The sequence below is a fragment of the Botryllus schlosseri genome, chromosome 14, assembly GCF_051294905.1.
Source record: "Botryllus schlosseri isolate E-star chromosome 14, Bs_hap1, whole genome shotgun sequence".
Classification (NCBI taxonomy): Eukaryota; Metazoa; Chordata; class Ascidiacea; order Stolidobranchia; family Styelidae; genus Botryllus; species Botryllus schlosseri.
The window spans coordinates 18,779,576-18,796,549 of NC_137249.1; the positions used below are offsets into that span (position 1 = coordinate 18,779,576).

The 16,974-nt window shown below is 41.3% G+C and overlaps 1 protein-coding gene across 1 annotated transcript; it reads left to right on the forward strand.

Moving 5' to 3' along the window:
• The first annotated feature begins 5,378 nt into the window (after nt 1-5,378).
• Nucleotides 5,379-11,956, forward strand: LOC145456407 (C-type lectin mannose-binding isoform-like). Its single transcript, XM_080334523.1, has 4 exons — nt 5,379-5,601; nt 8,670-8,728; nt 9,171-9,352; nt 11,425-11,956. The coding sequence occupies exons 1-4, from the start codon at nt 5,394-5,396 to the stop codon at nt 11,702-11,704; spliced, it is 729 nt and encodes a 242-aa protein (XP_080190649.1). The 5' UTR covers nt 5,379-5,393; the 3' UTR covers nt 11,705-11,956.
• Nucleotides 11,957-16,974: the final 5,018 nt, after the last annotated feature.

Here is a 16,974-nt window from a genome sequence, read left to right on the forward strand (position 1 = left end):
GTGGCACATGTTGGCATATCAGGAATCATACTAGCTAGAGAATATCGCCCCGGTGTAAAATGACCAGTGTAGTCCAAAGACTATGAATTCCAAAACAACAAAAAGCAGGAGTTTACGCGGTCGCTATATCCTCATCTTGCAAATACATCTGTGAACTGCACATTAATAATTTTTTTAATGAGGATGCTTCTCTCTGTAGTGATATACTTCCGGAATACCATGTATGTCATCTGGTTTATCTGGGCTCCTCATCGCTAACCTCGCTGCGATTGCAGTGTATGAAAAAGCCCAGGATGAAGGTGAGCCGAGCCAAAAATCGGCGGCAAAGGACAAGATCCGGACGCACGAAAACCGAGAGAGACCGATGGTGGGAAAGCGCGTGAATGGAAGTCGTCCGAAAATCTGACGCAAAGACCTCGAAAGACTTGATGAAATTACTGTGCGGGCGCAAATGACCGAATGCGAAAAGCGCCAATGTTGTGAAATAAACAAACAATATATGTCCTCTTTTAAGGGGATTTGTGGTCTTTTTTTTTTCAAGAAAACCGAAGTGCCCTCGGAGGAGTCCAAATGTCCTCTTTTACGCAATTCGTCCACTTTTATTGCCGTGAGTGTTAGGTGATGACATAGAGACAACTAAAAATGGTAATATCGGCAGAAAAGACACGCAAAAACTGGATTTCTGCACAACTGACGGTAACCCTAATAGACTTGCGATGTGGGGATTTGGTTTTAATTCCAAGGGTAAGCCTCTGACAACTGTATTTTGAGATTTTAGCGAGATGGTACAAATGCAAGCTGAAAATGGTCAGAAACCAGGCCTAGACTCTGTAAATCAAGTTGGGGTGGCCATTGCTTTTTGCTACATCGTTTATCTCGCAAATGTAGCAGTTTCATGCCCTTCTTGGAAAGGTGGGAGCGTATACGAAAACATTTTTTACTGAAATGACGTTGTATTTAAGTTAAAACACAGTAAGCATATACTACAGTGACCTCAAATGAGGAGGTTTTCATGTACCGCGGATTGTATAAGCCGTCATTAAATCATCTGCGGGAAGTGACTTTGCGCTATTATGTGAACCAATCAATGATACGCATGTCACAGCGATATTTGTGCTGGATTCCTAATTGCACCAACTTGAAAATTCTTTAGGTAATAGAGCAAGTAATTTTCTGGAAAATAAACATCAACAACAGAAATATTTCAAAAATACGACATGTCAGAGGATAATGAGATAGTGAACAAGGAAATGAAAGGTTTCGGTTACCAATGAGTCAGTCATTGGAATGACTTTTCCAATTTTAAATATACTAATTTAAGAAGAAGGATTCATTTCAGATGTGCTCAGGAATTCCACGTAAAGGAAAGTTGATCTACTATACACCTGTATATTTCATAACTGCAAATATATATATAAGAGCATCGGAAATTTTAATAATTTTCTGAATTCTGTTTTTGGATAGTATAGGCCTGTGCGTCCATGGCGATGTACATGACATATCTTATTTGCATGATATATATTTTAAACTCTATAGCGCAGTGGAGCTTATTATTGGCGAACGCTGATTCCCGAGCGGGCGCGAGCCCTGGCCGGTCTGTGCACTCAATATTGGGATTCAACTCGTGCAGAATTGATGTCATAATCACAGCAAGGCTTTTTAATCATTGATTTGAATTATGACATCATACTCGTGATAGTAATTGTTAGCGTCTGATGCACGATTGTCAAGCGGCGGGCAGACTTTTCTCGTTGTGGTTGAGCACTGAGCTCTATCTGGGCTTAGATTTTTATTGAGGGGTGGGAGAAATTGTTGCGTTAACAGACCAAACCCCGCACGCTCTAGTTTCGACGATCTGGAAGCTCGTTGAGCGGCCGATTCTTCAGTTATAGACCAAACGTGGCAAACTGAACGTGACGTCATTTAAATTTTTTAATGATCGCTCATCACCTTCGTATCTCGGACTATAGACTCTTCGAATCCTAACATTTAAGATCATCCTTTTAGTGAGGTTTCATTCCGTTGCTCAGAAAAATAGAGTAGCGGTTGAAGTCTATTTATATTGTTAACTCGCTACAAATGAACCCCCACCGAAGGATTTCGTCACACGGAAGCATTGCCGATTATATCCCACGATAGTGTTGCATGTTATCAGGATTATCAACAGAATTGCTCACGCTGCTCACCGCAATTTCTCGTCATTCACAACAGAATTATGTGCCATTAAATGTGACTTGAATTTGATAGACCAAAACAACATTACCTACTCCATCATTTTAACAGACTACCTTAGTGCTCTACAATCCATCCACAATTTCCGTTCAGCTCGACACTTCATAATCAATGAAATCGTGGAAATAGGACACCGCCTGAAGAATAGAAGCATGTCGACTACAATTGCGTGGATACCCGGACATTCCGGCGTCAGAAGAAACGAAATTGCAGATCGACTTGCATGAGAAGCCGCAAACATCGCACATGAAGCCACGACCTACGATTTACCGCTAACAGACGCGACAACGTTAATGTTCCGCCATTGGAAGTCGATCTGGAATGGACAATACCAAAGTACTGACCAGGGAGCAACTTATCGACAATACCAGCCTAACATTGACACGACAATTCCAAGACAAGCATCGAGAAAAAATGAATCCACGTTATTTCGATTACGAACGGGACAATGCGGATTGAATGGACATCTCCACAGAATAGGGGTGTCTGCGAAACCTTTGTGTGTCCATTGTGGAGTCATCGAGACGTGCGCCATTTTTTGATGGATAGTCCGACACTAGAACAACGCAGACAGATACTAAGAAACAGTGCACATCGAAAGAGAATACCATTCGACTTGGAAAACTTATTGACAGACACCAATATATTACAACACCTAATCGACTTAGTAGCATCATCGGGACGCCGTATATAATTATTTACATTTGACTTCCGACTGAGAGTATCATGTACTGAATTTGCAAGTTAGCTTGTGATAGTGATGGAATTTGTTGTCACCTGGCGCACAAGACCACGCTGTTATAAGCACCATAACATGCTTTTATTATTAAATAAATAATAATAATGATAGCAGGATTGTAACCAAGTCACAAGGTTCGAGTCACAAGTCAATCTTACTAAATAATGTCATTTTCAATTCACCACCGAGTCAGGTCCAAGCCTTACTGTTGTTAGTCGAGTGCGAGGTCAATCCATGGTGTTCAATGATCAGTGACGAGTTCAAGTAATGTTCAACTCACGTTTACACCAGTTTGCTTGGGTGATATCGAATGGCACGCATTTGTAGTATACTAATTTTTCTCAATCCTTATCCCGTTTATAGACACTGATCAATACTAATTATTTTTATTTCACTGATAGACGAGATACCATGAATGTGCCAGCTTTACTATTCTTCGAAGTTACAATGAAATGCCTGTATTGGCCGTCTCATACATCACGAATATAAAAATACAATGGATAGTATATTGCTAATGTCTATACCGCTCTATCAACTAATTCACTAATAGCCGAAAGCAACAATACAAAACCCAATACAAATTTACTGTATCGTTCATCGCAGAGGTGAAATGAAGTTTTGTAGGCTACATTACGTTCGAAATCTATAGCTTTGAGACTGCACCAGTGTACCCGAAGGCAGTGTTGGGATGACTCGAGTCATGACTTGACTCGAGTCAGACTCGAGTCAACTTTTTGGTATGACTTCACTTGGCTCGAGTCAATTTGGAAAAATGACTTGACTTGACTTGACTCGGCGCTTCAGAAATGTGGATTGACTCGTGACTCGGAGCAAAATTTACGAGTCAATTTCAAGTCATCAATAACTAAATGATGTCATTGAAATGTTCGGATTATCCGCGATACCCCGGTGAGAGCAACCAGTTGTTCACTGATTGTACGTTCCACTGGTCCTCTATTGTTACTACATCACAAATAACTTGACCGGAAACGAAATGATCATAGCTTACGTTGACGCAGCAGTAGTAGATTAATAGCAACATCTCCACTTTTCGTAGACGGCTCACTGCTTATATTGCGCAGTGCTCACCTTTATCAACCCTCTTGTATGATTTACATCGAATGAATATAATTATCCGTTTATATTCTCACGGATTTGTAGATGGGTATTGTATTGTATTGTACCATATCAATTTGTTTGAACTTCTCGAGGCTTCGTATTGTATCCTCTATTTTGGCTGATAATAACAGACTGTAGCATATCAAACAGTTACTCACGTATCTTCACGTATTCACGTATTGAGACTAAAGTCACTGACAATTGCAGGTCTATGGCAGTACCATCAGGTAAAATTGATCATTGCAGATATACTAGGGTTATCATATGTTGGAATCGGTAAAGGAGGACACTTTTACCAAATCAGAAAAGTGAGTAGATCGTCGATTTCGCTATTTTTGCTGTGAATTTTAGTGAGTTGACTAAAGAAAAGTCGCCACTACCCGCTCGAACGTCTTTGCTATTTAGCGTCATTCATGCCAATTTTCATTCGAATCTGTCATTATCCTAGCTGTGAAAGCTGTAAAAGGAGGACGAATCGCCTGAAAGGATGACATTTAGGCGTTCTCGAAGGACATTTTCAAAAACCTGAAAAAGGAGGACAAATCCTTCTATAAGAGGACGTATGGTAACCCTAAGATTTACACGTTGCAAGGCAGGTTATTCGCGGCTTGTGAGTGAGCAAGCCTGATAATAATTCGTGCCAAACGTCATTATGACGTCAGCGGCGCCGGTTCACGTCGAGTCACGACCGCAAGGCTGACAGAATTCCTCGTACGGCAATTCATGAGTGCTTTTTCTAAACCGCATGCATTTAGTAGTTGCCTCTTAGTCTCGTAATACAGTCTTTCCGCATCTACTTTCCATAGTTGTTAACTGCAAGTTCTACAGCGCTCAAAGAGGTTCGTAAAATGTCATTTTTACAAGTAAGGGAAAGTAAGGTAATTTTAACACGACCTCATCCACTCGGTGAATGCACAATTGAATAACATATTTTAACCATAATTCAAAGCCTCATCAATTAGCGTACTACGTCAAAGTGTTGAATAACATCTTGCAGTGTCAGACTAATTTCAGCGTGGATTCACGATTCGCATCATTAAAAAAGACATTTGCGTGTAAATCATGGCATTTTCAACAGTGAAGTATTTTTATTCTCGTTTTCGAGCCTCGGGCACATACAAGCTTATAAGTCACCCGTCTCAAACATTTATTATGGATTTATACTCCGCTCAACACGAAAATGAATATATGTACTGTTCACCGAGGCCGTATTCCGGTATACCCTATTTTACAAGCGAAGAAGACACTGAGGGTATTGAATGGGTCATTAACGTCTTACGTTGAACTTTTCAGCAACGCCGGAATGATGTCCAAAGAGTGTATTTTTGTGCTAGTTTTATGTGCTTTCGTGTTAGTGTCATCCAGCGAATTCAAGTGCAAGCCACGTCCTGGCTGTCAGCTGTGGAGTTGCGACGCGGCACCACACCTTTCCGAAGATATTCTCGATAGAAATGAATTTCCGATTACCTGCGTAGAAATGGGATCGTCATCGAATAGGTCACAAAATGGAGGTAAGAATGCGTAAACCGTGACCAATGCTATTTGTCAGATTTTGTTTGCCCCTATTTAAAGACCACTGAAAATGACACGGAAAAGTGAAATTTCGAGACTAAAGCTTTATCAGAAACTTGGTAACAGCAGCTCTCTATTTGGTACAAAATTGAAAACTTGACTATGTAATTGATTAAGCGTTCCCTCACTGTAATTTCATAAAATGTAATCCAGATCTGCAAGCAATTATAAATCAACGCTCATGCTCATTGTTGGGAAGTTATTGGTTAGGGTCAGTGTTAAACATTTAGGCTATGTAAGGTTGATATTTCCTGAAAATCAGTAACTGTAGAGAATCGCTGTTAATCACCTAACTATTATAAGGGTAAGCACTAAGCAGGGGCAAGTTTGCTCCTTGTGTTCTCCATATATAGCCTACAAATCATGATAGTGTGCGGACTGAAGTTCTACAGGCCGTATATAATCTAGTCACCAAGGATACAGTAGAACTGTGATTCATAACCTGGTTCTGTAGAACCTCCTGTGATCAATAATCCAGTCTCAGTCGTTCCACTGGGGGGTCAAGGCGGTAGGCACACACTCAACTCAAATATATTATTCGTGATGATACGCCCGCTTTCGGCCTCTTTAGCTGCATGCAATTAGGCAAAACCAGTATATTCGAATAGTAAATGTTGTAGCGGCACGTCGTGTGCAGTGGCGTACGCAGGGGAGGTTGGGTTTCCAAATGAAACCCATTCCTTCTGAAATGCCGATTCTATCTCAAGTATTCATTAGCTTCTTTTCAATTGGTATCTCGCTGTTGCGTTTAGTTTGGAGACCATAGGGGTCACCAACACTGCCTCGCGTGCCTATGCAGCCGCGAGGTCTTATTTTGCGGCCCGCGACATGATCTGAGATTTCGGAAGAACGCTTACTGACGCAATTTGAATTGCTGAAATGGATTTCAGTTTGAAAATATTGATGTTGTGGTTCAAAAATAGCTATTCTCCGGTACCCAACATCACTATTCCTCACGTGATATGAGTAGATAGTTTTAAAGCGAGGGCCGTATCTAACTAACCCAAATATCGATTCTCTGGTCACTGAACACTGTTTTCAGGTATGCGTACCTCATAGTTCAAAGTAGAATGAAAGGGATGATCATGATATTTTTGTTATATTTCTATTTGAAGAGTTTCTTGAAGGTATAGAACTTGAATATACAATTGAATAGTATGTTCGTTCATATTGAAATGAACCCGAATATTTTCGGCTTTCACTCGTCAGGAGTAATCGTCAGCAACTAGTAGAGCATTGGGAAGAACATTGTGTATCAACAGTCGCATCACAAAATATGACGGCAGCGGCATGAAATTTCGAATTATCGGGGCAAAGAGAGAGCTTACACTTAGTGTACTATTTTAGATGGTACACATACTCCTTCTGTAGGCTCAGACTTGGTTCACGTATTTCCATAAAAGTCGACTCCAAGGCACCCAAATGAAAGTGTGAACGGTCTCTCCCAATGAAATTTGTCACCTCGATAATTTTTCGCGCAAATAGGATTATCCAACAAATTTTGACCAATAGCAGAATTTATGGCCTTTGTCTGTTCTGCTTCAATCTTCAGGGGATGAGTAAAGGGTGAACCTATTGCCGAGCGTTATGAACATGTTCTAAATAAATCTAGGGACATGTTGCTTTATGCGATCTCCTGCAAACGTCCTACCATGCGGCATAGGAACATATAGCGCAAGATGCATGATTACGTTACGTGCCCTCGAAATCTTTGATGGCATCGCTTGATTCGATTTTATCAGCTCTAACGGTACACCTGGTGATGATAACGCATATGCAATATGCAAGTAACAATATTATTGACCAATTTCATTCATTTACTTTGAATAAAATTTGCGCTTCGAGCTGAAGTTGCTGCACGACGATTTTCCATAACATTACTATTGTAAGTTTTAAAACACAGCATTGTGTGTGTAGTGAATTAAATGCATGTATATTGATCCCAGAAGTTACGTTAATCATGCAATGAGGGTCCAAGACAGTCGTTTTATTGCTATATTTTTCACTATAATGAAGAGCGGGGTCCTTTACCTCATCAAATTTTTGGGCCTCTCTAAATTTGTTTTCTGGCTACGCCCTTGCCAATCGCCCATGTTAGCAAGCGCAGCGTTGTATCTATGTTAACTTTTAGAAACGTGATTGTTGCACATAGTGTGGCGTATTTTATCTCGATATTGAATTCATGTGGCCCGCGGCCTCTACAAAATTTGGAAAGTGGCCCGCGAGCCGTTTTGAGTTGGCGACCCCTGGTTTAGACCGAGCAATACGACGGCACTTTGTAAGGCGGAGCCTCGCATTTCTGAGCTGGTCTCTGAAAGGCAACAGCAAGCGCCACACTGATTTGCAATAAATATTCATTTTTTAACACTCTGTTATAATCAGCAGCTCATTTTGTGCACCAGTTATCTTTAGTAATGTATTTGATATGTAGTTGGTTAGATGTCTATTGCGGTAATTTTTTGGGGGGCGGGGTTCTCCAAAGGCTTGCAGATTTAACGTAAGGGTTTGGCAGAAAGTTGAAAACCACTGCATTAGCATACAATGTTGATCACCTTATACCCCGAGATCTCTTACTCCGCAAGGTGACAAGATAAGATCGACACCGGCTATGGTCGCTCATGCACCGAATTTACGGTGGATTACTGAATCAGGAAAATGATGAAGCTATCGTCCTGCTCTGCAGATATGCTCAAATCTCTCTGTGGCTATATCAAACTATCAACTTACATAGCATCATACAATGAAATCACATTACATATACCATACTAATATATTTGTAGCAACACCGCACAGTGATAAAGGTGGGACATCGTTCCGAATGATCTCAAACTTTTCCAAAAATGTCCGGGTATGTTGGGTCGATATTTTGGGGATAGGCCTATTGTACGAGTCGTTGCATCCTATGATACGTCGACGAGTCATGCCCAGAAAAACTTGTCACTGGCTGCCGCAGTAGCGGCGTAGTCCAGTCGCTTACAATATTTATGTTTGGACTATTCGATTTCAGGGATGAACGCAGGACACGTGGACGTTCGAGACACCGTTAAAGCGGTGGCTTCAGACATGGTAAACCGATCGTAACTATGTGAAGTTATAACGCAGAGATAGAAATTCTGTATATATGAGATTGTATCGATGTGTGTGTAATATGTGTATCTATGTGTACCTATGTGTGTGCGCGCACGCGCGCGTTTGTGTGTGTGTGTGTGTGTGTGTGTGTGTTAGTGTGTGTGTGTGTGTGTAAGACATTCGTTAGCCTGCGCACCACAGACCTGCAGCAATACCGACATTTCATCGTGCACTCATTTCAATGATTTGGGTGCCAATGGGTTCCACTAGTCATAATATCAAAATCTATAAGTCACTTTCCACCTGCCTTGTTCCTTACCCTAGTCAGAGTAATAACCCAATGCTTCATTGCCACAGTTCAAGTTTGAGCAGTTTAATACCTGTGTACTGTGTACTGTGCATCACCGTCAGCGCACAGTATAATCTGACGATTTTGCAGCTCAAAGAAGTCGTCAGACAGGCGATGGAAAAGGTTTACGAATTGCACGGATGGGTGAAATCCGAAGACTATCTTTTCCGAAGATTCGGGCTGCGACTTAGTGGTAAATCTGCGAGGGCAAAGTGTAAAGAATTTGGGGGGAGGCTGGCGTCAGAAATTCTGAGGCATCCTGACGCTGTGAGGTATTAAATGTTAGCTGTTCAAGTGTCGGTAGGCGTAAGCGTGCATGACCCATATTTTATCTATCCACGTAAACTGTGGTAGTAATCAAAGGCATGTATTTCGTGAAGAGAAGAGTCTTCGTGCAATATAGATTCTTAACCATGAGAGATGCAGCCTACTTCGTGTCATCTTTTCATTTTATTGTATTCGTGTGGTGTTTGAAAAGGTGAAATTATCAATAAAAACTCATCTCATAATCGTAACGAATATTCCATATATTTAGGTCCAACCACTACAATTACAGTCAACTTTGGTTAATGATTCAGACACCTGATAGTCCGGTCAGAATACTCAGGAATGGAACGAAATAGTAAAAATTGCACGTAAAAAACTTCGCTTAATTCGGACATGGGGTTCTTGACGTTAGGTAGCGACACAATAAACCAGGGGCGGGCAATTTCTCCGGTCGGCGGGTCGGATATGGGAAAATGAAGCACTTAGCGGGCCGTATTACAGAATATATACATTAATCGCTTATTTATCCACCTATACAAGGAATAAATCGTAGGTTTAACCAAAAACAGAATTTGGTGAATTTATTAACAGTAGCTGTTGAAGTCAATCAGATATCTGTGGTCGGTCAGAGCCGTTTGTAAAGACTGCACGTGAACATCAGTTTTGGAACGCAGTCTTGTCTCGTTAGTGCCCTGCCCATGGTCGACAATATGTGTGCACCCGAACAGAACAACTAGTTTCATGTCATCTTTCTCAGGTTGGCAAACTTGGATTCATTCTGTGACGCATAAAATTTGTCAATACTTTTATAATATAATTTCACTTTCAGGGTAGAAACTCTCTGCGGGCCGGTTAAAATCCCTTCGCGGGCCGGATCCGCCCCGCGGGCCGTAGGCCTATGTTGCTCGCCCCTGCAATAGACAGTACTTCGTTCGTTTTAACACAAGATGTGTGACTATCGTGAAACAAAGTCGATTTATCCATTAACAATTGACTATGAACTCATTTCAGGCCTTGACAGCCTTATGGAACAGAAGCGTACAGAAAGGTTTTCTGCCTATAGTAAAAAGCTTTGTGCTTTAAATTTCCTGCTGTTTTGTGGAGTACTTTTATCAAGTGAGAAAAACCTTTCATACCTTGAAAAATTGCTGTACTATTTTAACCTTATATGTGTGTTCCGCAACAGTGTATAGTGAGTGTTGAATCGTTTGGTATCGAAATCGAGTATTGTATAATACACGACTTATAACCGCTTGGTCCAGCCCGAGCTATTAACCCCTGTGGCTGAATTCGTGCTATCATGTCGCAGAATCCTTTAAGTTTTGATTCGTATATAGCCGAGATTGAATTACATTGCAAGGGTACTTATACCAGGAGGTAATTTCAGACCGTGATGCACCAGACCCTTAAGGGAGATAAGCGCCATTACAACTTTTAACCATATTAATAATAATACATATATATCCTGAAAGTACGTGGCTGTCAATTACTGCGGTGCAGTATAGCTCAGCTGCAACTCATCAAATATGCAACACAACACTAATTTCAATGCGCTGTCTGCATAACCATGACCATGTAAGGAATAATTCATTTTCCGCTTAATTGGAACAAAAGTGAACGGAACCAAAGTATCCGAATTAATTGGAGTCGACTGCAAATCAACCTATGACTAAATTGACAAGAAAGTTACATTGTAACATTACAAACTCCATCCACGCAAAACATTGATCGCGGCACTAAACCTGAAACTCATCGATGAATGACAGATTGCAGTAAAGTAGACCATTCACCATCATTATTAACAATTTCATTCGGTAACATGCCTGCCACTGATTGTGCAATGATTATGGGGTATTATTCATCTGAGCGACAGATATGAATCGATTCGCGGGAGTTGTTGTATAAATGACACCGAACATAGACGATTGTTGGAGATGGGAAAGCATATACATCGTGCTGTCCTTAGGAATAAAGCATCCTGAGAGTATATTACAAATATTTGATGATAAAACCATAGTGGGCAACCTGGATGTGCAACTTCCAGCTCAAGTCACTGTTCAGCATTTATTTGTTTCAGATACATCATTGCCAATAACTATGTCCCCGAAGATTTAAGTAGAATACCATGGGTCGGATATGACGATGAAGAAAACGAGGGTATATGGATATGGGCTGACGGGGGAGTCACGAACAAGAACACCACAGAGTGGCTCGACGGCGAACCTAATAGTTTCCGCGGCAACGAAGATTGCGCTAATGTCGCGTATGCTGAAGGAGGGAAACTTTTGCTCAATGACGCGCCATGCTCTGCTGTATTTCCGTACATATGCGAAGTGAAGATCAATGACATAAAATGAGTCCTCTTGTGTATTTCAGGATTCATTTATTGTCGAAAATATTCAAGAGTAAGAAGGCGACAAGGTCGAGGACAATTTAGTGTCCCTTGTACGACATTTCCTTAGTCGTATAAGCTAATACACCCGAATGTATTGATTTATTCCTTTCGATATTTTGTCAATGGTCCGAAAATGCCTATTTGATTGCTACCGGTTCTAATTTCAATCGTCACTGTTTAAAGTTTGCATAGATAAAACAAGTTCGGTGAAACGTCACATCCTATTGAAGTGATACCATATCGATGATTCATTCAGCAGGAAAAATCTGTTATCAATGTCCAATGCGGCCTAGGGAATGTTGTTGCTTTTTGCGACATGAATTCAATTGTGTTTGGCCAGTAGCGTGAATTGCTATAGGTGGTGTATATCATTGTGAATCCTCGATTACAGAGGTCTGTAGAGTCATGAAATGTTGTGGGTCCACCTACGTTTAGGTCAGTGCTTCTTACTCGGTGTTCCGTGGACCACTAGGAGTTCCGAGGGCCAGCCGCAGCAGCTCCGCTGGAGGTCAAGACACTCACTCCGCTCATACAAATGGTTTGTGAGCGAGATAGTGTAATGGTGATGCGTCCGGCTTCTTGATCGGCAAGGCGTGGGCTCGATCCCCGACCGGGTCGGGCCAAAGACTCGGAAACTGGTATCCCCAGCTATCCTGCTAGGCGCTCAGCATCCAACGATAGCATAGAGGGAAAAAAGAGGGTGCTGACAAGATGGCCTTGTGGTCGTACCGCATCTCCGTCCTCAAAAGCATCTCGATAGAGCAGGCGAAAACGAATACCCACTTTCTCTCTTGCTTTGTTACAGAAGATTGCTTGAAATATCCAGTTTTCCGTTTGTGAATATTTAGTGGCTCTCTGCTGTGAGCTTGACCCGCAATCACATCCCACAACATCAAGACCGAAATACACTACATGTAGGTAGTCAGCGAATGATGCTTATTCAGCCAATCATTGAAATTGATATCGTTGTCTGATGTAAAAAATCTAGCATGCGTACGAGGTCAATCTTGATTTCATATGTTTATTGTATCATGAAAACCAAATCCGAGCGATTGGGGTGCTGGCTACTGCTGTATAACTTGTTAAAAGGGTAATATCGGTAGCAAGTACAGAAACACGTTTTTTACTCTGCTCAATATCAACGCAACAATACTCAAACGTCGAAGACATTGTCCGGTCTAGCCTAGACCGTTAAGACATAAGCTTATATTCCCTTGCAAGTCCTCGTCGAAATTGTTGGCAAAGCCACGGAATATATTGATTTTATGGGAATATTATATCATTCTATTGCCCCAGCTTTATATGACGACATTTAAAACGTCAATATGTACTTCAGCATTGCGGAATTATGTGACCCGAGTCATCGCTAGGTATCTTATACAACAGGGGTGGCCAACCTTTTCGGCCAAAGGGCCACATGAGATTTACGAACCTTTGCGCGGGCCACTTGAATGTTGATGACCTCCGATACGAGCGAACCGAATTAGGTAACGTTGAAAACAAGACTTATATTACTACGCTTTAAAACTGATAACAATTATGTCATGAAAACTCTGTGTGCGATGTGCAATGTGCATTCATGTCCTGGTCGCGCAATACGCGTAATTTTTTCCAAGGTAATGAATGAATTCTATCACTAAATATGTTACTTGCATTTATTGGGGGTCGCCTCTGTATACCACTGGGCTCATTTAGCAAGGACATGATTATTCGGCGTTTAGACATAGCAATATCGAAGATTTCGGTGACCTTGCCTCCATTATTTTGTGCAAATTCTTCATCGCCAACGACCTCGCTGCGAGCGCGCGAGCGAAGTCGCATGTAGGACGACACGTTATCTCCTGATTGCGAATATAGTTTGACTCAATTCTGTAGATTATGCGTATTTACAATTCTCAGGAGAGGGGCTCCAATACCAAGTGTCAGAAATCGAGTGACATTAAATCATGCGAAGTGCTAAGAATAATGTTAAGTCAAATAAATCTGCTACGAAATATTTGACTTTATATGGTCATATGCGAAGATATGCAATAAAAGTGGCTGGCCCTTGGTTACGCCAATGCGTCCGAACTGATTTTTTAGTCATCATCAATTTTCGCGGTCAGGCTAATCAAATTTTGGGTTGGCCTTGCAATTTTTCCTGATGTTATAACTTATTTTGAGAATTACCTCGCGGGCCACACAAAACCTTTTCCCGGGTCACGGGTTGGCCGCCCATGGGTTACAAAATGTACATTAATATAGGCTATCACTTCACTGAAATGTATGGTTGGAATTAGCAAAATGACGTGACGTGACGTCATGAGGCTCACGTTCGTGTTCACACAGAACCTTTCGGAGGTTCACACCAACCCTATTCTGTACATTTGTACGGTGGCATGGATATACAACACTAGGGGGCCCTATAAAGGACATTATCCAGTAGAACAGGGTATCATGTTTTTCAACAAGTTGTGTGAAATGAGGGCGACAATGCTTATTAATTTGATGACGGTGCAACATTACAATCTATCATTCACTATGTATTGAAAATGCGGTAACACGTCACGGGTATAATGACCAAAATATGTGACAAAATTTATCATTCATGATTTTCAATTAACAAGTATCACTTTATATCAGCCAGCGGATAATATCGTTTTATGATACTTCATCTCTTCTTTTCCCGTTTATTATGCTTCCAAATCGAATGGAGTCAGCCAACCACTGGCATTTAGTCGGAAGATATGTATGTTAAGGTTGAAAATTTTGTGTGGTGAAATTTGTGTGTGATTCCGCTTGGGTGAGGCTTGTCTCCTCAAGTGACCCGTTCAGTTTCAATACATTCCATACGCTCGTTGGGACTAGATAAAAATGATACTGGGGCAGATACCTTGATGATAGACATAGCCAGAAGGGCCCAGACGGGCCATGCGGTTGGGCCGCGCCAAAAAGACACAACAAGGCAGATAATGTTTCAGCCAACACTAAGTGCGATCCTAAAAAGATCGCTTGCGACAGAGCGTTGGACAAAGATCACGCCGGATGTTCCTGTCCTTGCAATGTACGAATGCGACCAGCAGAGGAACATATTAGTCCCCGTGAATAAATTCAATTGAGAATCATGCGCGTCTCATCAAAGAAGTTTCTCTTTTAATTTGTATTGGAGCATGTGAGCGAACCTTTGAATGGAGACAACTTTCTCTTTGAGGTCACAAAATAACGGCATGTTTCAGAAAAGTAATTAATGACAATTTATCGCCTCACACTCACCCTCTAGAACAGGGATCGGGAACCTATGGCTCTTTTGGGTGTAAGATGTGTCTCTTTAAGAAATTTTTAATTTTGTGCTTGATTTATCAAAATTGCAGCAACTTTTTATAAATTTCCATGACGGCCAGAATAATTATTCTCGTGGCAGCATAAACATGTCTTTGAGAGGTCAAGACAGTGGGATATCGACTATTCCCGGTTAGGGGCTCGTACCGCCCTCTTTTCAAAATCTACAAATTAAGTTGTTGTTGCGCCAGTGATTAACTCCACTCGCGAATTCGATCCACCCTCTATCGCGCGCCCCGAAATCCTGGATTGCACGATTGGTCAAAGAGAATAGCAGTCATGGCCACGTTTGTAGGGCAATGCAGTTTTTTAATGCACATTGTCTTCCTGATCTTCGCCGAGAAATTAACTGCCTTCGAACTGACAATCACAATTACAACTTCAAATTCAAATCACAACAAACAAAAAAAACAAAAAACAACGCAATAGGTATCCATGTTCTTTATTGGTAAGTAACTTTCTAGTACCGCCGTAAAAATGTAGGTACAGGGTTGTGATGACTCGAGTCATGACTCGACTCGAGTCACGATTTTGTGATGACTCGACTTGACTCGAGTCATTTTCTCAAAATACGGAAATGACTCGACTCGACTCGAGTCAATATGTGTATTGAATCGACTGTATTGACTCGACTTGAACTCGAGTCATTGCGCATGACTCGAGCCAAGTCATATGACTCGAGACTCAGACGGCCAAGACCGACATTTTATTGTAATTTCGAAGAATAGTAAAGTAACCACACTGTTGGGATTTCGTCTATTGGTACTGGTACTTGAAAATGCAACCAGAAACTACTAAAAGTGAGGAATATTAGTACATTATAGATGCGAACCATTCGATATCACCAAGCAGAGTTATAAAAAGTGGGTATTACGAGACTTTAACTGGAAACTGAGTAGTCAACACAATGACTTGGACTCGAACTCGAGTCATAATACCATGACTCGGACTCGACCCTCTGCTCGATGACTTGGACTAGGAATTGACTCGGTGGTTAATTGAAAATGACTTGACTCGAGCCAAAACTATAAAAGTCAGATTGACTTGTGACTTGGAGACTTGGGACTTGGTTACAACCCTGTGTAGGTGTGTAGCGCAGTGCTACGTACGCCTAATTCTTTAGAAGTCGATCAGTATTTAGTAGGGGTGGTGTGAACGTGAAGTTCACGTTCGCGTTCTGTGCGTGAACCTCGGAAATTTGGAGGTTCACGTTCACAAACGAACCTTGGTATATGTTCTGCACTGTGAACCTTTTTCGTACATAACATTTTTACGTCAATATAACGTCTTTGATTGAAATTTATTGCATTTCAACGGCGGGCCACTCTATGCATGGCGCTGCGGCAGCATAAAAAAATCAACACTAAACGAGCATATGCACCTTGACAATCTCAGAAATTTCACCTGCTTTGTTACAAAAGTTTGCGCAACATATCCAGCTTTCTGTTTGTAAGCTTGACCCACAATCGCACACCATCAAGGGCGAAATACGCTACATGTAGGTATAGTCAGCGAATGATGCTTATTCAACCAATCAATGAAATTGATATCGATGTCTGATGTAAAAAATCCAGCAAGCCTACGGGGTCCATCTCGATTTCATATGTTTATTGTATCATGAAAACCAAATCCGTGCGATTGAGGTGTTGGCTACTGCTGTATAACTTGTTAAGGGGTAAACCCATAGCACACTCTGCTCAATGTCAACGTAGCAACGCTCAGACGCCGAATACATTGTCCGGTCTGGCCTAGACCGTTCAGGCGTATATCATTTGAATGCATCAGTTGATACATTTGGCGACGTTTAAAACGTCAGTAGGCCTATGTACTTCAGCATTGTGGCATGATGTGGCCCGAGTCGTCGTTAGGTATAGTGTACAATAATATATATCATTTCACTGAAATGAAGGGTTA

Bases quoted from the DNA above. Each gene is read 5' to 3' on its own strand.
- LOC145456407 (XM_080334523.1), top strand. From the start codon at position 5,394: ATGATGTCCAAAGAGTGTATTTTTGTGCTAGTTTTATGTGCTTTCGTG. The intron at 8,729-9,170 runs GTAAACCGATCG...ACGATTTTGCAG, and splicing joins AAGCGGTGGCTTCAGACATG to CTCAAAGAAGTCGTCAGACA. The intron at 9,353-11,424 runs GTATTAAATGTT...TATTTGTTTCAG, and splicing joins AGGCATCCTGACGCTGTGAG to ATACATCATTGCCAATAACT.